Source organism: Crinia signifera, chromosome 1, assembly GCF_055691185.1.
Source record: "Crinia signifera chromosome 1, ASM5569118v1, whole genome shotgun sequence".
In the NCBI taxonomy this organism is placed as follows: Eukaryota; Metazoa; Chordata; class Amphibia; order Anura; family Myobatrachidae; genus Crinia; species Crinia signifera.
Window position 1 is genome coordinate 367,876,841 of NC_139217.1, and position 26,241 is coordinate 367,903,081.

Consider the following 26,241-nt stretch of genomic DNA (forward strand, 5'->3'; position numbering starts at 1 on the left):
TTTTTAAAGACAGAATATGATTCAAATTAGTACCCTTGGATGTTTTTATCCAATAAATGTTGTCCAACCTTAATTTAAACATATTTATTGTGTCCGCCGACACCACTTCTCCAGGAAGAGAGTTCCACAGTTTGACTGCTCTGACCGTAAAGAAATTCTTTCTTTTGAGGGAACGAAATCTTCTTACTTGTAATCTAAACTCGTGCACTCGCGTCCTAGATTCTATTCTTGCAGTAAAAAGTGTGATTGACAGTTCCTTATTTTGGCCCCTAATGTGTTTATACATGTTGAGCATATCCCCCCTTAAACGTCTCTTCTCTAATGTAATTAGTCCCAAAGTGCTCAATCTCTCCTCGTAGCTTAAATTCTCCATTCTCCTGTGTTTTTTCTAATTCTATTATATACTTTTTATAGTTTGGGGCCCAGAACTGTACTCCATATTAAAGAGCCTAATTCAGAATGGATCACTAATTTGAGAAAATGCAGTTGCGTGATCAAAAGGTCACCAGAAGGAAAAAACTCAGAAAGCAAAAAATATATAAGATAAAAAAGAAATCACTCAGAAATGACCTACCAAATCAGATACTAGCTATTATCTTCTAGAAGGTGTTAAATAAATAATAAGAATCTTACTGGGTGCTATGGGTAGTTTGAGCTGCACATTAACCCCTTCCCGACATTTGACGTACATGTACGTCATGGCCGGGATGTACTTCCCGACACATGACGTACATGTACGTCATGACTTCAAAGTGCCACCGCGTCTACAGACGCGGTGACAGAGGGACGATGTCTGCTGTCCCTGACAGCAGACATCCTCCCTCATTGCCCAGGGGGGGCAGAGATGCCCCCCGTCATGGGCGATCGCTGCGATTGGCTGTTCAAACGTGAACACCTAAAAACAGCGTTTTAATGTGTGATGTGTAAAATTTTGACTCTGCTGCCCCCTAGTGTCCAAAAAAATTAAAAGCAGGTTGAAATAATGATGTAATAATAAAGTATAGATATGGTCTTTGTTAGTTATTAACTATTTTGAGTGGTATTTGTCTCACAAGCAGAAAATGTAACATTTTGCAAATTGCAAAATGTTCAATTTTTTTACGACATTTTGGTATTTTTCACAAAAAAAAAAAAAACTGTATCGACCAAAATTTACCACTAATTTAAAGTACAATGTGTCACGGGAAAACAATCTCAAAATCACTGGGATAAGTAAAAGCAAAAAAAAGTTATCCCCACTTAAGTGATACATGTCAGATTTGAAAAAAAGGCCTCTGTCAGGAAGGCAAAAACATGCTGCGTCGGGAAGGGGTTAAAGTAGGTAAATACTGTGAGAAATGGGAATTGAAGGGGGAGTGTTACAAGCGTGGAAGTTAAAGGGGGGAATACTGTGAGAGATGGGAATTGAAGGGCTGGATTAGTGCTGTGAAGGGTACATTGGTGGGGAGGTGCTTTGAGGTGGTTATAGTAGGTGGCAAGTGCTTTGAGGGTTGTGTCTATACCCCCTCAGATAATGTAGCAGGATGTGACATTGAGTGAGGGTGGAAGTGCAGTTCCATACACTATGTCAACATTTTGTCAATGTTAATCTAGTGCATGTCTACCTTTTCATGTCCACCTATTGAATGTCTACCTAAACAATGTCTATGAGCTAAACCATGCCCCTTAATCCTAATGGATGATGACAGAACAGGGTTCATTAATGGAAGAGTATCTAGACTCTACTGTGCTATGAAGGAGCTGGGGGGGGGGGTTGTTGTGTGGTGTACAGTGAAGGAGCTGGTGGTGCTATGAGGTGATTATTCATGGTGGTGAACGCTTTGAGGGTTGTTTCTACTCCGCCCTTCAGTTAGTGTACCAACACGAGACATTGAGTGTGGGCTGAAGTGCGGTTCCTTGCACTTAAAGCACTGTTATCTGTTCAGCAACAATAGAAAATTGTACTATCGCCGACTCGCTTTGCTTTCCATACTTCAGGCATGTTGGTTTGCTCTGCTTTATTCGCCACAGGTATTAAATATTCCTCTACCTTACAATAATCAATGGCTAGTTGCAGTGGTGGCTCCAGAGGTGCAAAGCAGACCATTGTTCTAATAGGGGAGCCACACCAACTGCCAGCAAGTCAGTTTGGGATAACAGTTGTTGGCAGTTGGTGTGGCTTCCCATATTTGAACTCAACTTGCGAGATGTAATTGTGTATAAATACAGAAAAATCTGATTAAATCAATGTATGATTTTCTTAATTATAAGTTATTTTTTTTCCTACACACAGAAAAAAAGTTGATTATAAGTGCTGGGTGTATGAATTTGTATTTTAAAAACAGTATTTCATTTAAAAGAATTCTGCAGGATTTGCGGGCATGTCTACTCTTCAGGGTGTGCAGGAGAACCACCCTGAGAGTAGGCATTTGTGTTTCTGTATCAGACATGCCTCTATGATGCATAATTCATTGACTACACCCAGTGGCGTAACTAGGTTTTGGGCGCCCCCACACCCACCCCGCCGCACACCCACCCCGCCGCACCAACCCCCGCCCCGCCGCCCATGCAAACCCCCCATGCAAACCCCCCATCACCCGCAGTCTTACCTACGTGCAGTACGCGCTGGTCCCAGCTCCCTTCTTCTGCTATGAGGACCACCACAAAATGTCCGCCCCCATACAGCAGACAGTTTCAGAGAACTGTCTGCTAAATGGGGGCGGACATTTTGTGGTGGTCCTCATAGCAGAAGAAGGGAGCCGGGACCAGCGCGTACTACTGAAGACAGGTAAAGACTGCGGGGGATTGCGGCGGGGTGTAACTATAGCACTGCAGCCCCCGGCACCCGCACATGTACAGCGCCCCCCCCCCCCCCGCGGTCGCGTGGGCTGCGGTGCTATAGTTACGCCACTGACTACACCTTAAAACAACACTCACAATAAAGGGTGCAGCGTGAACAATAATATGAGAACCTATCAGGCTGAACTACCAGGTCTGCAACAGAGAAAAATGTAACATACATAGTAACATAGTAACATAGTAATTAAGGCTGAAAAAAAAGACGTTAGATTATTGAGTTCAACCTATTTGACTTGTAACTACTTGAGTAAGTCATATCTATAGGATTCCCTTAGTGGCCAAAAATGTATCCAGTTTTTATTTAAATTCATTAATAGTAGTTGTTGTAATCATCCCCACCGACAATGAGTTCCAGAATTTTAGTGCTCTAATAGTGAAGAATCCTCCTAATTCAGTACGGAATTTATTTTCCTCGAGCCTCAGTACATGCCCGCGTGTCCCAAGTATAGGCCTGCTAGTGAACAAATCATCTCCCAGTTGTGCATTTTCCTCTAAAGCTGGCCATACATCAGAAAGATCGATCTTAAGATCGATTGCGCTCATGATTGTGTACAATTTCCCTTGAAATCCCCGACAGTCCTTGGTGGTTTTTGGACACACAATCTACTCACAATCCATCATACAATCAGTCATACAATCCATCTGCTGTATGATTGTATGATTGTGTGCACAAGATGTGCACACAATCTACATACAATCCATCTTACAATCAATTGAGATTGTATGATTGGGTACAATATCTTTCTAATGTATGGCCACCTTAAGAATTAAACATAAGTAACACAGAAGTTGTACTGGAGAGAGGAGTTTAGATACACATTTATTATAAAAGCATAAAAAATGTTGAATAACATAAACTTTGAGTAAACACACTAAAGCAGTATAAAGGTGGTGCATAGCAAACATTACATGTCTAGTGGGTGGACCCTGTGGGTGATAATATGATTTGCATTAAATTGTGTCATAGTAGCCACGCCCCACTTTACAGTGCCAATAATCTCAGGATTGTATAGCGAGGGCGTGGTCACGGTGACACAATAGCACAGCCTGAAAGTCAGCAACTATGGTCCTAGTGCCCAGAATGTTCTTGTACAAGGCAACATAGGGCCTGATTCAGACCTACTTGCTAAGCAGCGTCCCGCTAAACTTATGCCACCTCGCCAGGCGAATACCCACACTAGCATTTAAATGTATGTGTACTGGGTGGGGGTCGGCGGCCGTAATGGTACTGGGGAGGGTCAGTCCCGGGCCCCGTGATTCCTATTGGTGGCCCTGTGAGGATGCATGGGCATGCCTGCGTTCGCAGGCGTACGCCCAGCATTTCCACCGTTTTGTGAGCATGCCCATGAAACACTGGGCCTTATTCTGGTCGGTGTGGACGGAGCCGAATATGCGGGCAGGGCCGTGCGTCCTAAACCCCGCCCTTCGTACGGATCGCTCACTCCGTCCGAATGCGGTAAGCCGCTGACCGCACGGAGCACGAGTGGATTTCTCACGGATACACCTCCTCCATCTCTTGGAACCTCCCCCATCATTCGATGGTCGCAGACCATCGAATGCAGGACCGAGTGGTCCGCCAGCTCCCGCAACCTCAGACCACATGGGCATTTCTCCGTGCAAAAGCAGGGATCTGGGCGGGCAGCTGACATCCGGCAATGTCATATGTCCGCCCCCTACACGTGCGTCACGGCCGCATTACCATACGTACGCCCAGCGTTTTCATGGGAACGCCCATGAAACGCGGGGTGTAAACATATGGTAATGAGCCCAAACAGCCCTTCACACCCCTCTCCACCCCCTGTTCGTAGTGTACACATTTCATGCGGAATTTGGACGTGCGTTCCGTTCGCACATGCGCAGAGACGCCTCTGCACATGCGCAGACACAAAACATCGGCGGCACGAACGCACGCGGACAATACCGCACCAACCAGAATAAGGGCCACTGGGTGGTCCCCTGCATACACCCCATGTATAGCCCCTTTCCACCCATCTTGGTGCAAACGCCCCGGGGACTGTGAAACCCGATGAATGCGTTCGCTCCTGGGCTGTGCACATGCACATATTCACGCATGCGCAAACCCCAAACATCGGGCAGGTAGCGAATAAGGACCTGAGCGATCACTTCTGAATCACCCCATAGTGTGCCTGTCTTCAAAACAGAATCCACATTGTTGTGTGGCAGTGTAGTCTGGCCTCCTTTATACCCTTTCTTTTGGTAGCCCTGGGGAAGAGGAGGGGAAGTGGTTTATAAAAGAGGGGGGCATTGCATTACACCCATTAGCAAGTATGTGCATCCATCCCCCCCCCCCCCGACCCTAGAAAAATGCTTAAGTTCAAAAATGCTTAGTGAAAAATAAAAGTATTTAAATATCTACTTCAGCCATTATATTCATGTATAGCAGACAAAATATACATTTAAAAAAGAAAAAGTGTGTAGCAGTTGTTATAAGAATTGTTTGTAACCCAGTTATTCACTTTCATAACAATGTATTGACACTCCAGTACTCAGCACTGTTATACTGCTATCAAGCTGTAGCAGAAACATTCTGTTCAAATGCATTCGTATAGGATTACTTAATATTCATTAAGCAATATAAAATGTTTGTTCTGTTTTACATACAGGGATACAATACTGCAAATCTTCAAAATACAATTTATTTTACTTTTTCGTTTAGTTATTATAACGAAGAAAAAACGGATCATACAGAAAAATAATATCTTCGGAATTCCTGCATTAAATATAAAATGCCAAATTTATATGCATAATTTAGATAAGTACCGTTAGCTTTTTTGCACACAATTTCTACATTTTTTTTTAATTCTAAAGCTGAAAACAAACAAATTGCGCCTTGAAAGCTAATTTGAATGTGTGCTTTCGTCGTACATTGAATAGATGTGCTGAGAACTCACAGGTTGCTAGGTTGCAAAATTTCAATATAATGATGAATATATACTGTAATTTACATATTAAAAAGCCAGCCATCAAGCTCAAGGTGGGAGGTGAAAATTACCATATAAATATGTAAGCGAAAAAAGGTTTATTAAATAAAATAATCTATGCCTTTCTCTGAGATATAATATGCCTCTATATACATTCAGTCTGCATCTGTGCCTACAATTCTCTGCAGTTCATTTTAGTCATGAAGAGTATGTGCTGCGTGTTGCAAAGTGCTGTTCTGAATGAGCCCGTTAGCTAGTTAAAGGCCAATTATAGGGCTAAACAAAACTTTGCGCAGAAAAGTTACTTAACCCTTTGAGTGCTGAGGGAATTTGTCAAAATACCGTATATACTCGAGTATAAGTCGACCCGAATATAAGCCGAGGCACCTAATTTAACAACTAAAAACTGGGAAAACTTATTGACTCAAGTGGGACCCTCACTCGAGTATAAGCCGAGGGAGGGGGATTTTTTAGCATAAAAAATGTTCTGAAAAAGTAGGCTTATACTCGAGTATATATGGTAGGTGTAAAAATTGCCAAGCAAACCTGTAAAAGCCTTTAAGTGTCAACATTGCTGTGAGAGATCCTCAAAATATCCATTAAAAATGCCGGCATCGCTCACAGCAACTGCTCTTTTTTTGGCTGTAATATTTAACCAAACTTCAATGAATTGACTTGGTTGTATTTATTTATACTAAAAGAGCAGTTGGTCTGTTTTTAGCGGATTGTTTGAGGATCACTCACAGCAATTTTGGCAGTCAAAGGGGTATATTCAATGCCGGGGGTGAGCTGTCACAGTGAGCAGGGCTGCCTGCTCGCTGTCACAGCTCACCTTGTCAGTATTCAACTGACCCCCCCCCCGCGCATACACTGATTCCCCCTCGCTATGTTTGTGGAGTGAGGGGGAATCGGCGTATGTGGCTGCAGAAGCAACGAGACTCGCGGCTAAATGCAGCGGGCTCTCTGCATTAGCCACGAGCCTCGCTGTTGGGGGGAATCCTCACTGGCCTGTGACAGTGAAGATTCCCCCGAAACAATGAATACGGGGAGCGGTCGGCAGGGGGGGTTGAACAGCGAGGGCCGCTGATTTTCGACGATCCCCTTCATTTAACTCCCTTGCCAGCCGCACTGAATACAGCCCAAAGGGTTAAAAGCACAGTTCTAATTTCATGTATAGAATACCTACAGTTAGAGTCACATCTATGACTGTATAATTAAGATCAGTGAAATCTCAAGTGAATAGAGTTTGAATAGAATCCACTGAGAGCCATTCCACGTTGTATTTGTACACATTCACAGAAATTGTAGTTCATGATTACAATTGGTAATTCATCTCCGAATTGATTTGTCTCTTTTCGCAGGCTGTTATATGATATTATTGCAAACCGATTAGCAGGCTTGCACAGGGGCGGCTTCCACACTGGCGGAGTGGTATCGCAGGGCTAAACTTTTTAGCAGTCCTGCAATTGGGTCTGAATTAGGCCCATTGTCTAAGGGGGTCTGGAAAGCTGTGGAGGAGGAGGAGAAGGAGGAGGAGGAGGAGAAATGTCTTCTTCCATTAATTTTAATGCTGAGGCGTGGGCATACTCCCACAATTGACCACACCCTCTTATATCACACAGTCCTGCTGAATGTCTTAGTGGTCCTGAGGCTCATTTCAATATGTCAGAATGTGTTAGTGGTCCTGAGGCTCATGTGCAAAGTTTTGTTGGCAAAAGCAGAATAAAGGTGGCCATACACTGCACTTAGAAATGTTTGCATGCGCCTTCCCCCCAAAAAAGTGGTGTAGATCTGCATAACAAACTCCTGTTTTCCATCAGTACGGTGGGCCGAGAGGTGTTGGCTGCCGCCGGGGATTACTGTGGCTGAAGTGCTGGCTTCTACACATTGACAGGAGCCAGGTGCTGCACTTAATGTCACAGTGCAGCACCCGGCTCATGCCACTGAGCAGGAGCCAACACTCTGATGTCACTCCCCCCCAGGGTGCAGCCTGCATGCCCCTTAGTGATGTCACTGCAGATCAGCTAATCAAATTAACATTCTGTACAATTGTTGTTCAGTGTGTGACCAGCTTTATTGAATGATAATTGTTCACAGTCTTAAATTGTCTGGAATACAGCCTAGATCCTTTGGTTATCAAATCTGTTTTAAAAAAAATACCTCCCATTGTTAAGGGGACTCAAAGCAGTAAAGGGAGACTGCCTGTGTGCATCTTGCAGCGTACTGTGGAGCTCCAGCTATTGGTCAATCACTCTCCAAACGGTCCATATCAGTTGGTCGGCTGTAATTTTATGCCCTCTATGGCCACTTTACAGGAATATTTTTTTTAAAAAAAGCCGCAAATAGATTTACCATAGAGATGGGTCGTTCGTGAATGACCAGGATCTTTTGAACGGATCACATCCAAGAACGAGTGAGCCGCCGATCCCCCCCCCCCCCCCCCAAAAAAAAGGTGATCCGTTTCAGTTTCGTAATGCATTTTCTTGATCTCAGTGCACCCAGCCATCGATCAGTGTTTTTACTCAGTCATGTATATTCCCCTTTTTTTTTAAAAGCGAACCAAGGAGTCACCTAAAAGATACGTATCTTTTCACTGAGAGATCCGTCGGGTCACGGCTCAACTTAATGATCTGTTTTGCCCATCTCTAATTTACCAGCAAGATACTGTGTACTTGTAAGAAATGTATCATGTAGAACTGCAGTAAATATATATTGTATGTGGTCTGTTTTACAAGCTAATTCGGAGCGTAGAAATGATACTGGTAACAGCTAAAGTATTAAAGTGGGCATAAAAAATGGACACAAATGCAGCTCCAAGGTTATTCATTGCTTTTTGAGCCATTACAGCTAGCACATAAACAATTTCCCCAAAACCCAGAAAATCATGCTGAAAAGAAGAAAGCACTTGAAAGGCACTTTAAATAAAATAGATGTTTCATTCAGCTTTTCTCAGTCCAACTGACAATTGAACTGTCCTTCAGGAACGCTTTAAATTAACCCGTTATACAATAGACTGCTAAATGCAAAAGTCACACAAAGGTTAAACATCATTAGTTTTGTCTTACCCCAATTTTCTACTGTTTTCTTAAAGAGTAAAGTTTAATTAGTTTTTTCTTCCCCATCTATCATGGTTTTAGACAGTTTACTAAGGGGATCATGGAGCAAATTAATCAGTGTGCCCTTAATTTCAGCGATAAGTCTCATTTTTCCTATTGTTGCAGTTTAATTAAAAACAAAAAAAATGTGTAAAGCTAGCTGAGCGATACTCCGCAGCCTTGGTAATCCTGCACCCAAGAGGATAAACACATCAGTCTCTCCATATGTGCCTATGTAGGAGCTGGGCTTCAGTTCTAAGTTTAAAGCGCAATGGAATATGCTGCGCTATAGAAGAAACTGTAAATAAATAAATTAAATACGTGAAAGAAATATGCCAAAAATTACCGTTAAAAATATCTTACTTTTTTTTAAAATAAAAAATATATATTTAAAACAAATATACAATTAAAAGTAGCATTATGTAAATAATGAAGTGTATTTTGATGGATTTGTTCTGTGATTGCCATCCTGAACCTACAAAAAGAATTTATTCCTGTGCTTGCAATTTTCTTTTTACAAATTTTGTATCTTAATTTGCTAAAAGTGTACTATTAGCGAATTAAAACACAACATTTGTGACAAATACTTATTGGGAAAATTCAGTCAGCAGCGTCAAATTACCATGGCTAACTGATCACCATGTGGTGATTAAATTGAAGCCAAAAGCTTGCATTATCGGGAATTTTATTTCACTTGCTCAAGGCATGAGAAACAAAATCCATGATAAATGATGCTTTCGTGGCCGCGACTGCAAACATATATGGATCCAGGAACTTTTCCTGGATCGTGTGTGTATTTGCATGAAAATGGGTAAAGGGCATTAATTGAAATGCCTGAAATAAAATAGCAAAAAGCCAGTATTTACAGCAGCTAATTAAATAACCTCCGTAGTGTACTAAGGGCCTAATTCAGAATGGATCATGCACCCTAAGCTGCTCACAGCAACTTAGCTTACTGGGTACTTATGTAATATCTGGGCTCCCGTTTTTTCTTATAAGACTGCGTCCCCTCGCGGGGCTCGCTGCGCTCGCAACACTATATAAAATCAACTCCATGCGTAGTTGGATAGTAGGGGTATGAAAAAATGGGGTGCATTTAACATGGGAGCCCAGATAATACATAAGTACCGCTTACTGTATGTGATCCTTAGCAATGCAAATGCAGGAGGAGGTGCATAAGCATACCACCCCATTCCTGCATTTGTAATTGCAATAAAATGTAACTGTTGTAGAAATTAAGCACACATTGCCCCGTGTGTATACCCCACAGCAATGGCTATGCGCGGTCTTGCGGATTGCTATTGCCTGACTAGGTCATGACTGTATCCAGTCAAAATCTATTCATAACCAGTGTTCTCTCACTAGAGAACACTGGCTCGAACAGTTCGCTAAGCACAGATCGCTGCTTCAGCACGTTGCTCAGCAGGCTCCTCATTGATCTGTGCAGTCTCAGAGGGCCCTGTGAAACTAAGGAAATGGCAAATGTGCAGTTTAATGCTTATCAGAAAACTGCAGGTTGGCTCGCTTATGCCATCCAACCTGAATTAGGCCCTAAGTATACGGTGTGCCCAAATGAAAAGGAGACTATGGTCGTATGAAAGTAGACAACGGTTACCTTACCTTACCATAAACTTACAACTACACATAATTGACAAAGATGCACTGATCCCAGCACATAGGACAGGAGTGGATGGCTCCAGTGTACACACTCCTTGTACACTGAGGCATCCCGCCTCAGAACGCTAACACCACCAGAATATGGTGCACTGTGCAAGACACTGCTCTCCGAACACCCCCTTCATCCCGTGGTAAATTTCTGAAGCATGCTTCTGCACAAAGAAATGGGATAACAGCTCTTTGCGCTGATCTGGAGGAATCCATCATGCATCCAGCCACACAAAACAACTTTGAATGAAGAAACTGCCCACATAAATCTATAGGGATAGTTTTTTTCTGGTGAAAAAATCCCTGTTAAGCACACTTGCCTAGTTTGGAGATGCCTGGAGATGCAGAGGCAGCACATCGGGGTTGGCAAGGTGACATCACCATACCATACAAGTGCTGCATTTCGTGGGTCTTCAGAGAGGGTACGGGGATAAAATTATGTGAAATTAAGTGATTTGCATCATTTTAGCACAGCCCCCCACCAAAGACCAGCAAATTCCCACATTTACCTCAGTACAAAGGAGGCAATCCGGGGATCTGAGGAACATGTGGTAGACTCAGCTACATTCCACCCATTTTTTGGGAGCCTCCATCAATGGGAGGGTAGGCAAGTATGCTGTACAGACATACGGGGAGTGCTGCAAATATTTTTTATAAAAATTCTCCTTTAACTTTAAATTACAAACTTACGCAATAAGAACCGCTACAGGAAACTGTTGGGAGCATAATGATGCTTACTGTTAGAGGGACAGTTAGGATGCCCCAACAAACGTATTCAGTATTACAACAGACCAGAGGGACAGCAGTAATAATATTATAGTGTCAAGTTTAAGCTATGTTTCCTCTGTTATACAAGATGTGCAGCCATGAAATTATGTAAAATAGATTAGACTCTTTTTATCATGGGTGAACTGTGTGATTTTTTTACATCTCTAAGGCCTCATTTGCTCCAAATCATTGCCCATTAGTTTAATTCTCAGTGCTCTGAGTTATAAACACTTAAACTGCAGTAATCCTAGGGGACACGTCTTGCTTAAGAGAAGGAAAAATCTTTTAACTAATGCAGCTCCCACTAGATTTATACGCTGCAGCAGATCCGTTCTATTTACATTTCTCAGAATTTACAAGTTATGTGAAGAAATCTCATTAAGACTTTAAAACGTTAACAAGATATTCTTTCACAGCAAAAAGTCAAATTACTACCATCTAATTAAATGGGGTAGTTGGCAGTGATCCGAGCTCCTGCATTATAATAAAAATATATAAAAATAATTGTGGTCTAATAAAAAATGCAATATTTTAAACAGGTGAATAAGCAAATGTATGAACTTTCCTATTCTAGGCATATAAGCTGAAGTTCGGGAATAAAATGTGGCATCGACTCTTATGTTAGGAATATAATAGAGGCCAGCCAGGTACTGGTGCCATGTTAAAAAAAAAAGTACATCATGCTTTCCCTATTTTGCACTGTGCATACAAATTTGCAGGAATAGAATGGTATTTCCAAAACTCTGCCCTCAAATGACACTAAAATAACCCAGATTGAGTGACCTGGGAACATGACCCTGGTAGTTACCAGGGTTGAATTCTGGGTAATGATGCAGTGTAAACAGCTCAAACTGGGTTATACTTAAAAGATGCTGATTGGCCTGTTATGTAGAGGTCTGCCTCAAGGGAGTGTCTGAGAGTGACATGCAGGGCAGACAACGGTTCACTGTAAACAGGGCTGCCCCAGAAATAACCTGGGTGCAAGTTGCAGTGTAAAAGGTGTCTGGCCCTGGTCAGAACTGTGTCCAGAATCCTGGGTCAGAACTAAGTTTTTGGTGGAAAAGTATCAGTATGCCTTGAAGACTGAAGTTGCCTAGAATATGCATTGTTTTGCCTGGTATTTTTTCTACCATTTGATGAGCAACCTTTTAAAATACAGGGTTTAGTATCTTGCCTGGTAGCACGAGTGTTGCACAATGGGTACGGAAGCGGTTAGGAGTCTTATCAGCTGTAGCTCAAAAATGAATTCTCCAAATATGGATACAGCCCAACATTCTCACTCTTTTTGGAAAAAGTTTGTTTAAATGTATTCCACAAGGATTTTCCAGATATTACATTATAAAAGGATAAGTTTACTGACCATTTCTTGGAAAGGTGGGAGAACTACAATGATACCCTCTTCCACTTGTTTAAAGGAGCAACTCTGGAACTGTTTGCAGAGTAATTTTTGGTATGAAACCTGTGTATATTCTCAGGACCCCCCCAAAAATGTAGTAATTACCAGGACTAAGATGATTTTTTTACTTGGTGAGCTCTCTTTTGTGTGAGTGCGAGTGGAAGGAGCAGGGGAGATGTGGAACTGGGTTTAACAGGGCAGTACGGATGGTGTAATGGTTAGCATTACTGCCTCACAGCACTGATGTCATGGGTTTGATTCCCACCATGGCCCTAACTGTGCGGAGTTGTTATATTCTCCACGTACTTACGTGGGTTTCCTCCGGGTACTCCGGTTTCCTCCCACAATCCAAAAATATACTGATAGGCTAATTGGCTCCCAACAAAATTAATTAACCCTAGAATGTCTGTGTGTGTGTATATGTGTGGTAGGGAATATAGATTGTAAGCTCCACTGGGGCAGGGACTGATGTGAATGTTCAACTATACTCTGTAAAGCGCTGCGGAATCTGTGTGCGCTATATAAGAAACTGTTAATAAATAAATAAACAAACCAATTCTTGCCTTTTTAACTCATCCCTTCTGTAACTGTGTTTTGGACAATGGTATTCCTTTACTTGTATTATAAATCAGAGACACGTGAAATTTTGAAATTCTATAGTATTTTCCCTTCTTATGTATATTCCTATATTTGTCATGCTTCAATACAAAAAAAAACTGTTTAAAAAAAAACCCCATATAAACTAAATATATTTGTCACGTCCCGCTTGTTACCACAAAAATCATCATGGCTCCCTGGTGGACCTCAGACTTAAACGTTCCTAATCCTAGTGAAATGACAGCAGACTTCACACTGTCATTAAATACCATTACTGTCCCATTTCCATCTATGTACTTATAATTCAGCAACAAGTTCAGCTTGTACTATTAAATAACTTGAAGCTAAAGGGTGTATCGTGAATTTATATATTTGTCAATGTAAATATTTTCGTTTCAGTACTCTCCGGCACATGTACTCCAGAAACACTCTTGTATTCCTAGCTCATCATCAACTTTACCACTTGATAGGATCTGAAAGAGTTATGGAGATGTCATTCTAATTCATTTTTTGCTCTCACTATGCATAAAAGTGTTTTTGAAATTGTGGCTCCAACAGAGGAGGCAGAGTGCGTGAGTCACCAGGTAGTTCTGCCTCACAGGAAGAGAACACTGAATATAAGAAGCTTTTCATCAGAGATTGAAAACAGAAAGACAAATTGTTGCCGGTAAAGCAATTGTTGATTTAACCAAAAGCTGCAATTCTGTGTGTATCTAACAAATGTTACAGGAGAATGCATTGTAAGAAGTATTGACCTGGAAGTTGGCTATGAAAGAAATATGGAGGTTAGGTGAATGCCAGAATCTATTGCTAACAGACATAGGAGACACATGTTAAATGGGGAATGTATCAATATAACAGCAATCCCGGTGGTCAGAAAACAGACAAAATCCCCACAGATCCAGGTGATTATTTAAACCCTAACCCACCCCTCCCACAGCCTAACCCTAAAGTACTGATGGTGTAATGTTTAAAATTACTGCCTCACAGCGTTGAGGTCATTGATTTGATTCCCACCATGGCCCCAGCACTGTGAAGTTTGGATATTCTCTACATGTTGCGTGGATTTCCTGCGGTTAGACTCACAATCCAAAATAATTGTTCACTGGTAGGTTAATAGTCTCTCCCAGCGCCCCCCAAAAAAGCCAGTGTGTGTGCATGTTTATGTGTTTAGAGCAGAATAACTTTGCAAAGTGGTTCTTATCTGCTGTCCTATTTTATCTTTCAATCTAACCCTAAAACTCCCCCTAGTGTCTTATTCTGCCCTATGGCCTAATAAACCCTTGAAATGTGTATCTATTGGGATTCTGCCTCCACTGCTCTTGCCCAGTGGCAAGAATAACGGTACTTGTGAATTATCCGGGCTGCCGATTTTTTAATCGCGCCCGAAAAATCGTGGGCATCGCGTCGGTCGCGGCCATTATAAGGGGCCGCGACCGACGCGATGCCCACGATTTATCATAGACAGTAATGTTAAAAGACGCGATGGACCCGATTTCCCATAGACAGTAATGTTAAAATTATTACAGTAATGTTAAATGATGTGCAAAATAAAATGACAATGTGAAATGGGCCAATATGGCCATTTCACATTGGATATGTTTTAAAAAAAAAATGTTTCATGGCCCCGTTAACGCCACCCCGCTATTGACGCCAAACAGAAGCGTGGCGAGCGCAGCGAGCCCGCGAGGGGTGGCGGTACGCGTCCTCCGACCTTTTTATACCCCTACTATCCACGTCGGCGTGGAGTTGAGAATAGAAAGTGTGGCGAGCGCAGCGAGCCACCGAGCCCGAAGCGTGGCGAGCGCAGCGAGCCCCGCGAGGGGACGCGGACACCTGTGAAGCCCGCGAGGGGACCCGGATACCTGTGAAGGTATCCGCGTCCCCTTGCGGGGCTCGCTGCGCTCGCCACGCTTCGGGCTCGGTGGCTCGCTGCGCTCGCCACACTTTCTGTTCTCAGCTCCACGCCAACGTGGATAGTAGGGGTATGAAAATGTCGGAGGACGCGTACCGCCGCCCCTCGCGGGCTCGCTGCGCTCGCCACGCTTCGGGTTGGCGTCAATAGCGGGGTGGCGTTAACGGGGCCATGAAACATTTTTTTTTAAAACATATCCAATGTGAAATGGCCATATTGGCCAATTTCACATTGTCATTTTATTTTAACATTGCTGTCTATGGGAAATCGGGTCCATCGTGTCTTTTAACATTACTGTCTATGGGAAATCGCGGGCATCGCGTCGCGGCCCCTTATAACGGCCACGACCGACGTGATGCCTCCGATTTGGGGGTAAATCGCGGGCATTGCGTCGGTCGGGTGTCCTTAAGTTAACTAAACTTAAGGACAAAATCGGCAGCCCGGATAATTCACAAGTACCAGAATAACAAAATCCCAAACAAGTGCTATGTTTACGTGGTTGTGATTGTGAAAACACATGGATCAGGAAGCTTATTCTGTGTAAAAAAGTATAAAAAAACAAGGGGTAACAAAATTACTGTGTAAAAAAATGAACTAAAATGGGATTTTTTTATTGATCTGTGAAAACAGGTCACATGTAATTATATTCCCTCTGAGTCTGTTTGCAGATTTTGAGCTTCCATTTTTTTTGTATGCAATAACTTCACAGGACAGGGCAGGATGCACTAAATATTGGAAAAAAACTGTACAAGCCTCCAGATTCATTTCATTGCTTGGATGTTGTTGGTTACTTCAACTTCAACTTATGCTGATGTATCTAAGCATCACAGATGCAATTTTTAGTACATTCAACCCTGTATCTTATTGTTTTAGAAGAAAGAATTTTGCTTATACAGTACAAAAAAAGCATTTGGAAAGATTATAGTAATATAGAAGAAAAATTTAAATAATCTAAAGCCACCTTGTATTCACAAAATATGGAGAAATATCAGCTCTCGATCACAATGTAGACACAAAACTTTTGTAAATCTGATGGCAATAAACCTTTGTAAAAACGTGCAAGCATGAAAGTCAGAACAGAAACCTAAGAGGACTATCGCATTAGGACTCTTCGTCCAAAAAACAACAGTGCCAAACCTATTGCCTGGGACTATCTATAAGCAATATGTGCATAGCCCATATATATATATATATGTGCAAGGTTGTCTTTGCTTATTGTATCTATTTGGAACTTCCAGGCTTCTGTACTTTTGTTGCTTGTATCACTATGGTGATGGGTGTACTGTGGCAGCATGGATGGGGCATCCTCACATGGGTGTTGTACATTATATAGGTAAGACATGCATTTGCACTGCTTTATATCCTGACGAAAGACATAAAAGTCTGAAACGTTGATACAGTAACTAAGCAGCTCTTGTGTATTTATATATATATATATAGACTTGTGATATGCCGGCACTCCAAGAGCTTTAAACAGCCAGGTCAGGCTCACTTCAAAAGTTTCATACAAACATCCATCAAGGAAGGCACTCGACAACCAATTTTTTCAGCAAGCAAAACTGTATTTCATAGACCAAGTACTTTCGGGGACATATCCCCCCGTCATGAGGATGGGGTGGTATGTCCCCGAAAGTACTAGGTCCATGAAATACAGTTTTGCTTGCTGAAAAATTTGTTTGTGGAGTGCCTTCCTTGATGGACGTTTATATATAGAGATAGATAGATAGATAGATAGATAGATAGATAGATAGATAGATAGATAGATAGATAGAAAGAAAGAGAGAGAGAGGTTTGCAGGTCCGGCACTTTGCTGGTCCTTGCAGCTGCTCAGGTGCCCTCAGCAGTATAGTATTGGATAGTGGATATTTTAATAAGGCAAAACATAGAACGGGATCTCAAGGTCCTTGAGATCCTGTTCTATGTTCTGTCTTATTAAAATTTTCCACTAAAGTACCAGTCTCCGAAGTGTCGCGGCTACACCTATATCCACTATATATAAATCCTATAATAGCCAGCACTCCATTAAACACAATACACCTGGGTGCCATCCTGGGAATAGCTGATTAGTCTCTGGGTATAGCAAGAGATGATTGGCGGTACTCCCACAGAGAATGAATAACATGCAACACGGCATAAGATACCAACATTTCAAATGTGTATTACCCTGACGAAAAAAGTAATACACATTTTATATCTTACGCCATGGTGCGTGTTACTCCTTCTCTTTGGGAGTGACGCCAATGCTCTCTCTCTCTCTCTCTATATATATATATTTTATTTATTTTTTGCGTATCACTTTTTTTTTTTATTGTATGTATATACCTGTCAAATTTGTGGAGACATTCATATTCCGTACATCACGTTAAATGTTGTCTTATTATCAGGTTATTGTCCACACATTTTTCCACAGAGGGAGTAGTGCAGGGATGCAATAAGTGGCATGCATTGCCTTTGTATTGCTATATGGCCATGCTGAAGCTGATGCAAGGCATGGTGGGATGTGTAGTTCATCAACAGCTGGAGGGCTGCTTATTGCCCACCCCTGGAGTAGTGGGAAAAGTAAGTAAAATAGCTACTTGTATTGAAAGAAGTATTAGTAGAAGAAAGAGGCTATTATTCGGAAACCATAAAAAAATCACAGAAATGTTATATGGCTGCTTGCAAATTACCAGCAAACGATGCAAAAGAAGAAGATAAGGGTGATAAAATAGAAACATTCAACTATGACAAGAGTACTCAGACAGGTAGGAACGCAATAATAATAAAAACGAGCTGAAGAACAAGGAAAACAATGAAATTGCAAGAAAGAAGATTGAGAGTTAACTTAAGAAAAAACCTTGCACAGAGAGGACATTTAATCATGGCCTAGTATCCAAGCTGTTGTGTTTGGGACTTAAAATATTAATTGAGTACATGAAAGAAACATTTAGCTAATTTTGTGAAAAATATAAAATATAAATAATTAAAAATAATAATTGTAAAAAAATAAAAAATCATAAAAAACACACAACCCTTACCGCCAAGACAGGCCAGACAAGATGGGCCTGGATGTTCTTTTCTGTCACCACGTTTTATATTTCTTAGTTTCAGTAACAAGTTGATATTATCCTTTAAGCTTAATGTATTACATGAATGACTGAAGACCATTTGGGTTTACACGATATCACAAGGGTAAACATTGTAACTGTGAAAGTAATACATTGCATACAGTGCTTCTATCACATGTGTGACTTTATATGTTATCATGAAAGATATATACTACTGTACCTTAATGTGAACTGATCCAACGTGGAGTTATTAGCAACTGTGACATAAACATGTAACACTTCCCCTTCTCTGACAGGCTTTGATGGCAACCATAGGGCAACATTGTTGTCCAACCTGACTTCTGTGAGATGAGAATTTTCTGGATTACGATATAGAGTTATAGTGGCAATTCTCTGCAGTTGTGAAACAAAATCTTCTCCTTGGTCTTTACCAGGACGGATTGCATTTCCTTTGCGGGCTTCCTCCACTGTACACTCAGCTTTATCTTCCTCTAAATGAATGCTGTAATAAAGTTCCACAGGGATGCCCTCAGACTGCTCTGGGTTTCTTTTACGTCCTGTAACAACAGGGGGTGAAGAAAACCAGGAGGGCTGAAATTCCAGTTCAGCCACACACAGGCCCAAAATCCCATGTAATCTGCAGCTCCCTTTTGCTTCTCTGGTTTCCCGAAAGGCAAACACCCTTAGACAAGGAAGTTTTTCTGTGGCGCTGTAGTCATCCCAGTCTCTGCCTGCAATGTAAAATAAAACTTGCACTTTGGGTTTGTTGGGATATACCTTTACATTGATTACATAAGATTTTAGTTTCCAATTAAAAGTGAACTTATTAAATGCAAAGACATGATGGGACAGAAGAAGGTTTTCCGGAACTTCTCTTTCCACAGAAAACGGTCCATAACTGGCATTCAGGACAGGAGTTCTCAGGGATTTGTGAATGAAGAAGGACTCCACCCTTGACTGCAGACTAAAGTTTCTTACAAAATCTTGGTTGTTCTCTTTTAAAAGAAAGGAGGATCCTGAAGAGGCCATTCGATAATTTACAGGTAGATATGTTGATGGTGCTGAAAACCTTTGGAAGTTCTCAGGAGGCCCTCTACACTGCGTCACTATAAAACAAAACAGTAAAACTGAATCAGAATGATAATAATAATAATAATAATAATAATAATAATAATAATAATAATAATAATAAAAAAGTACAACAACAATAATAAATAAATAACTACTTTAATGAGGCTTGTTAATAAAACATAATCAATTATAAAGATGTTAAAAATATTTTACAACACTGTATATTACTTTTTAAAATACATAGGCCTTATCCAATGAACCTCAGTAAATAACCATGGTTAATGAATTCTTCTGGGCCACCAATTAGCCCAGTCACTTATCAAGGATTATGCCTTGTATGCTTATGAACCCTGATACCCAATATGCAGTCCTCAGAGCAGTGTGCAATCTGGTGCAACTACGCATGATCAGTGTTCAGCTAATAGGATACCCCCATTTATCTCCCCACACCTAACAGGTGCAACTGTGCATGGAGTTTGGTTGAGCATGACTGCAGACTCCACCATATCTACAGGGACATAACAGTTATACTGTAAGCTTGGTTTGCCTTTCCAGTAAAGTCAAATAAATATAATCTCATCATGATGATTTGCAGATTACAAACTGCATACTCAGTAGGTGAGCAGCATTCTCCAATCAGGTAAGAGACAATGAGGGCAATTCAGAACTGCTTGCTAGATGGCGTACAGTATATTCGCTGCAAACAGGTAAATGCTGCCCCACCAAACGCACCTCCACCGCCCTAATCCCCGCACTACCATGCGAGCGGATGTGTACACATCCGCTTGCATGCGTCCGCAGAGAGGAACAATCATTTGATGGTTACTCACATCAAATGATTTTTCCTCTCCACGCAGATAAATGTAAGCCTATACTTACTTTTATCCTGCATGGAGATTGGCGAATTGGGGGTGGGCACTGACAACCTCCCCGTCTGTTCATCATTATGCGAACGCAGCGGTCAGTGCACAACTCACCAAAAGTGTTCCCTCCGGGGGTGTGCACATGCGCATGATCGATTATTCACATGCGCACTCCCCCACCATCTGAGACGGGGCCGCATTCAGACCTGTGCAAACAGGTCTGAATCAGCCCTAATATTATATTGGCATAGAGAACTTACAACATGCTGTTCAGATGAACCTCAACATATAACGTTCCATGGCGAATTTGCTATAACTATCGAAAAACAGACGTAAACTTTCTGGGATATCTATGATCCAGCAAACAAGCGGTGAACCTTCTTCTAGAATTCTGCCTCTACAGTGATGGTCACAGGTGTCTTCTGCAGATAACAGAGTTGTTGTCTAAATTCCCTAAATAACATTGATATTTAAGCCAGCGACGTAACTTGACAGAGATGTCAGAAGTCAGAGGGACTGTTATCAACAGGAATCACGACACAAAGTGGCAGATATTATTGTAGTGATAATGATGATGTTGATCTGACAGTAAAATTGGCAGTGATTTCTGATAATGTACTGGAAATAGAGTCATTCTATTTCACAGTATTTGTACTCTGAGCAGGAAAATCCAAGCAAACATGTCATCTAAGATAAACCGTTATGGCTTACACGGAACAAAAGTTCAATTAACTGCATTTCACTTTCTGGACAGGTAACAGTTGGACTAGATCAATAGGGAGACATGTAAGGCTGCCTAGGGCGTTTGAATCTGTATATGGCAAAAATTTAAGAATGTATCACTTTTTCAATAATGTGTCAACAACACAAGCTAATGGACTTTGAACATGGAATGGTCAGTGGTGCCACTGTTAGAAAAACATTTGCACTGGTGAATTGCTCAAGGGTGGCAGATGTAATAGAGCACACAGAATGGACCAGCAGACAAAAAATTGGATCTGAGCACAAAACATGGCTATAAATGATTACTTGTGTCATGCCAGAGCAGAAAGTTGTTCAGTCCCATAGTGTCGGACTGGGACATGAAGGACCCGCCAGGTAATGCTGTGATATGGGCCCTTGTTTAGGGGTGTGGCTTATTTACAGAGGGGGTGTGGCCAGCTTCCACATAGGTTTAGCTTACCTGTTGAAGAGTGCAATATCAATGTATATGTAGTAAACAGTGCTAGTGAATGAATGTTAACGTGTCAGATTAATAATGGCAATGCACTGTATTAAATACACCATTGCCCCAAGAGAAGGTACTGTAGGGCCCCCAGGCAGTGGGGCCCACCAGGGGTTTCCCCTGTGGGCCAGTCCGACCCTGCCCATAGATGGGCAACTGGATGTTACAGTGATTTGAGGAGTTGTGTAGTACTACAGTTGGGCAAAAGTACATCAAATAATGAGCAATCTGAATCAAGGACCAATTCAGATGATCTCTCAATGTGCAGTACACTGCTCATGACATCGTATGGGCTACAGAAGCAGAGATCTGTCTGTACACCAGAAACACAAGAATTATACAGTAAATGGAATACTAAATTATTTGTGGGGATTACCCCTTTGCTAAATGGCAGCAAAAAAAACTGCAATGTGGGAAATGGATATTCAATTATATAGCTTTTTTCCTGCACTGATAAAAATGATGCCCGGAAATGACACAATCAATTTGATTTCCGGCACAGATGATTTTCTAGTTTTTTGGGGGAATTTTGTGAGTTGGAGCTGGAGATTTCATATTGTTTATGGGTTGAAAGAGGCGCAGTACATTTAAGTGCAGGGCTGGTTGATGTCCTTGCCTGGCTCTGGTTACTCCTTAAGTAGAGTTAATACCATGCAGGTTACCACCTGAATAAGTAGAAATCTGTACTGACTGGCCAGATCTAGGGGCTAAGGGCCTCATTCTAGTTCACTCTTTCTTACAAAATCCTTCTTAGATGGACAAAACGATGTGCACTGCAGGTGGGGCAGATGTAGCTTGTGCAGAGAGAATTAGATTTGGATGGGGTTTTAATTGAAAATTAGATCTATTGCAGTGTAAAAATAAAGCAGCCAGTATTTACCCTGCACAGAAACAAAATAACTCACCCAAATCTAATTCTCTCTGCACATTTTACAGCTGCCCCACCTGCAGTGCACATGGTTTTGTCCATCTAAGAAGGATTTTGTCAGAAAGAGTGAACTAGAATAAGGCCCTAAATGAGGAAATCAGGGGCGGATTGGGCCACCAGGAAACCGGGCCATTTCTCGGTGGGCCGGTCCGGATGTGGCCGCTTTCCCCCTTGACTGGGCCGCCGCTGTCTCCCCTCGGCAGGCCGCGGCTACTGACGCAGGAGTGCGTCTCGAACTGGCTGCCAGTGATAAAGATGGGGGCCACACGTGCTGTCCTCACCTGCCGGAGCTGAGGCCGCTAACCACAGGAGGGCAACTGGGATTCTCCCGGGCTGGATTTAATTACCAATCCGCCCCTGGAGTAATTTGTTGGAGAGAGGGGACCTTTTTGTATGTTTACTGGAAACATCCATCCTATCATTTCATTGGAAACATCCAAACACACTGACTGGCTGAAACCAATGATATTATTATGACTTACTAAATCATCCATTATTAGACTCCTTTTCTTCGTAGTAATATATTGCAAAAATATATGACTTCTGTTTTTGTGATATTTAGCAATAATATTAGACGTTTTATAAAGTAGCGTTTTACAGGACAAAAAAATTTACTAGCGTTGGAGAAATGCCAGTCACCATGCAATTCAATAAAAAGAAAAAAAATGGTGATTTACATTGTGATCTCTGCAAATCTATCACAGTGTGAGTATGAGACAAGCTACGCCACAATGGTGTGCACCTTTCACTCAAAGCCCTCGACTGGACATATCAACACCCGTAAGAGTGGCATCACTCATGCATATTGCCAGTGCCTGGAAAAAGCTGTTGGCGGCCCTCAGTGGGGGTATTTTTGCTTTACTTGCAAACATCTTGTGTTTTCTATGAGTTGTGCAGACGTCCACTAGACAGTCAGGTAACAAATATTATGTGTATTGGAATATTTGCATAAGATAATGAGATATCGTGGGGATGGAACCCAAGACTAAACCCAAATGCATTTATCTTTTCTATACACCTTATACAAATAGAAGAAAAGGTAATTTTATACAATATTTGTAATAATTATGTGCATGTCACAAATTTTGTGAACACTGAGCCATCAAAAAGGAGTCACTATCTCAGTTAGATTTCAAATTAGATCAGCATTTGGATTTTCAGAAATGTGAGACTTAAAGTAACCTGTATATTAATATATCTATAAGTACTGTATGTATACGTATAGGAAATACACAAACTTGAAGTGATAGTGCTAACGTACACTAAAATGACTGCTTTAAATTCAAGGACTGTTGTTCCAAACAAATAAATGGTATGAATAGAGAATGAAATCAGCAGGAGTCTACATGAAACACCTCGCAAAAATGAAGAAGGCTCATTTACTATGAATTATTTTGTACACAACTCCCCCGCCTATCAGAAAAATATCATTTTGGGAGTATAATCCGCTGTAATTTATTTTTACTGACTGCATTACATGGTTACGTTCTTTTTTAACTGAAGGTGTAATGCTTCTTGGATTATAAATCGGTATCATCATATTTCCTTGTGCAGTGCTCAGATTTATTTATAGACACCTGTGGGATGATATTCTGTTTGGCAGTAGAATTCATCAGCAATGAAGCAGGCACCATTTAGTAGATTGACCTCTTCTCCTCCCACCTGCCTTCTACTTTTCCATCTCTATTATCTGTGAGATTGGTGATTCCCTCCAGAGTAATTAATTACCACGAACTACAGGGCACTTTCCTGGGACTGAGCGGCTGATCAGCATGGCCTTCATGCTGTTTTGCCAAGCAGACAAGCTGCTTGGATTATTCTGCATGCACGAAACCTTAATTGATTTCTTGTGGTGGATACTTATTCCTGCCCTGGAGACTTTCTTAAAAGTTACATTTAGACAAGTTTCTTATGACCTGGACAACAGTGTGCTACTGTATAAGCACATTTTTGACCGGCACATCTCTGATTTAGTGCAATGAGTTTCAAATACGGTATTGGTGACACTAATGGGTGACAGATGGTGGCTGTTGTAAAAAAAAAATGCCCTCCAGTTTACTCAATCAAGTTACTGGGATTCCACCATCATTTCTCATCACAGTGACTCACGCACTACAAAGGAAATACTGGACTTTCCTAGAAGGAGGTTTCAGGCTGTGAAGTGAAAGTGAAAGTTGGTTGAGTGTTTCAGAAAACAAAAATGACAAGTGAGATGTATTTCACCTTCCACGGCTATGAACAATAAAAATGTGATGTTAACCAATAGTTGGCTGTACGACATTAGTAAATACATTTATCAATATATTTAACTCTGATTTAAACACTTTTAGCCCTTATTTATTTCTGTAATAATATAATTTTCTCAAGTTTCTCTCAATCAGTAGTTGACCTTAAAGGTTTATGTACTAGCTTCTCAGCTGCAAAGGTCTGTGAAGGTCACCGGAATCGTTCACCTTATCAATACTGACAGGCAGGGCTTGTCTGAAAGACTCAGCCTCAACAGACTGACATGTGAGTGCACTGAAATGCATAACCTGTCAGGTTCTAGTATGAAATGTCATTCCAGGATAATATGACAAGAGAATGCTGGATATTTACAGTACTTATAATAATGTAGATTAATGTGCACATCCCAGAAATTGAAAGTATATTACAGAAACATTTTGGCGCTTCGCTAACACTACGCTAAGTGAATATATTAGATAAAAAGCAATGCTAAGAATTTCTTAAATACTGACTTTTCCCATGTAACAATGACATACAGTAAGTTTTTAGGGTCTTACCTAGAAACTTTACACTAAGGGTAATTAAGCTACATCTGATGGCACCCAGTGTCAGATTGGAGCATGTAGGCCCCCAAGTTATGCAATGGTAGAGTGGCCATGCTTAGGGTTGGGACCAGCATAGAGGGGTCTTGGTTAGACAGCACAGAGGCCTGGCTAGTCATTAGAGACCATACTTGCCTACTTTTGGAAACTAGTTTCAGGGAGATTATAGTTGGTAGCAGAATTTTGCACAGCACCCTATTGAGGGGGCGTGTCATGCTTCACCCAAAGAGCGTGTCTAGTTCCATATATGGAGAGATTGTGAAAAAGATTGTGAATTTGGCACCTAGAAGCATTAGTGTGCACCGGTACATCTGAGAGGAATCTTCTAAAATAACTTATATGCAAATGTAGATGAGCCCCAAAGCAGTTAGTATGAGCTACTGTAAAGTGTTGGGAAATGGTGCTGATCATTCAATGTAAATGTGTCTCTCATTCCTTTTTCCCCCAAAAATGTAACAGTGTAATGTGGTCGAGGTGAAATGAGGGAGATTGCTAGACTAATGAGGGAGAGAGGGAGATTGCTACAGTACTAATTCAGGGAGTCTCCTGCAGAATGCAGAAGGTTATGCAACTAATATATGTTAGAGAGAAACACACACGCACACACATACATGTGATGTGATGTTAACCAATAGTTGTAATTGTAAGCCTGCAGCAGGGCCCTCTAACCTCCAAGTCTGCCTGTCGTTACCCAGTTTGTTTTATCAATGTCTACCATTGTAAAGCGCAACGGAATCTGCTGCGCTATATAAGAAACTGTAAATAAATAAATATACATATAAAAAACAAGAGAGCTAAGTATATGAGCCAAGTATACAAGTATATAAAACTGAGCTAAGTATATAAAACACTTTTTACTTGTAATAATGCTCACATACATAAGGCTTAAAGAATAAATGCTTGCCAGCCGAAATAAACACAAGATCACAGTATAAGACCAACAACAGATGGACCGGGGAGATAGCCGCTCAGCCGCAGAGCAGTGGACTTCAGGCTCAGCACTCTCACCGCTACACAGGAGTCAGCCGGAGGTCAGGCAGGATCATCGGTGAAAGAAGGGACA

The 26,241-nt window shown here is 41.4% G+C and overlaps 1 protein-coding gene across 1 annotated transcript in view; it reads right to left on the reverse strand.

Moving 5' to 3' along the window:
- Nucleotides 1–26,241, reverse strand: part of TMEM132C (transmembrane protein 132C) — a 460,032-nt gene that overhangs the window by 288,317 nt on the left and 145,474 nt on the right. The window contains exon 2 of the mRNA XM_083150595.1: nucleotides 18,484–19,369. Within this exon, the coding sequence (XP_083006721.1) occupies nucleotides 18,484–19,369 (886 nt within the window). The remainder of the gene's footprint in view (nucleotides 1–18,483; nucleotides 19,370–26,241) is intronic.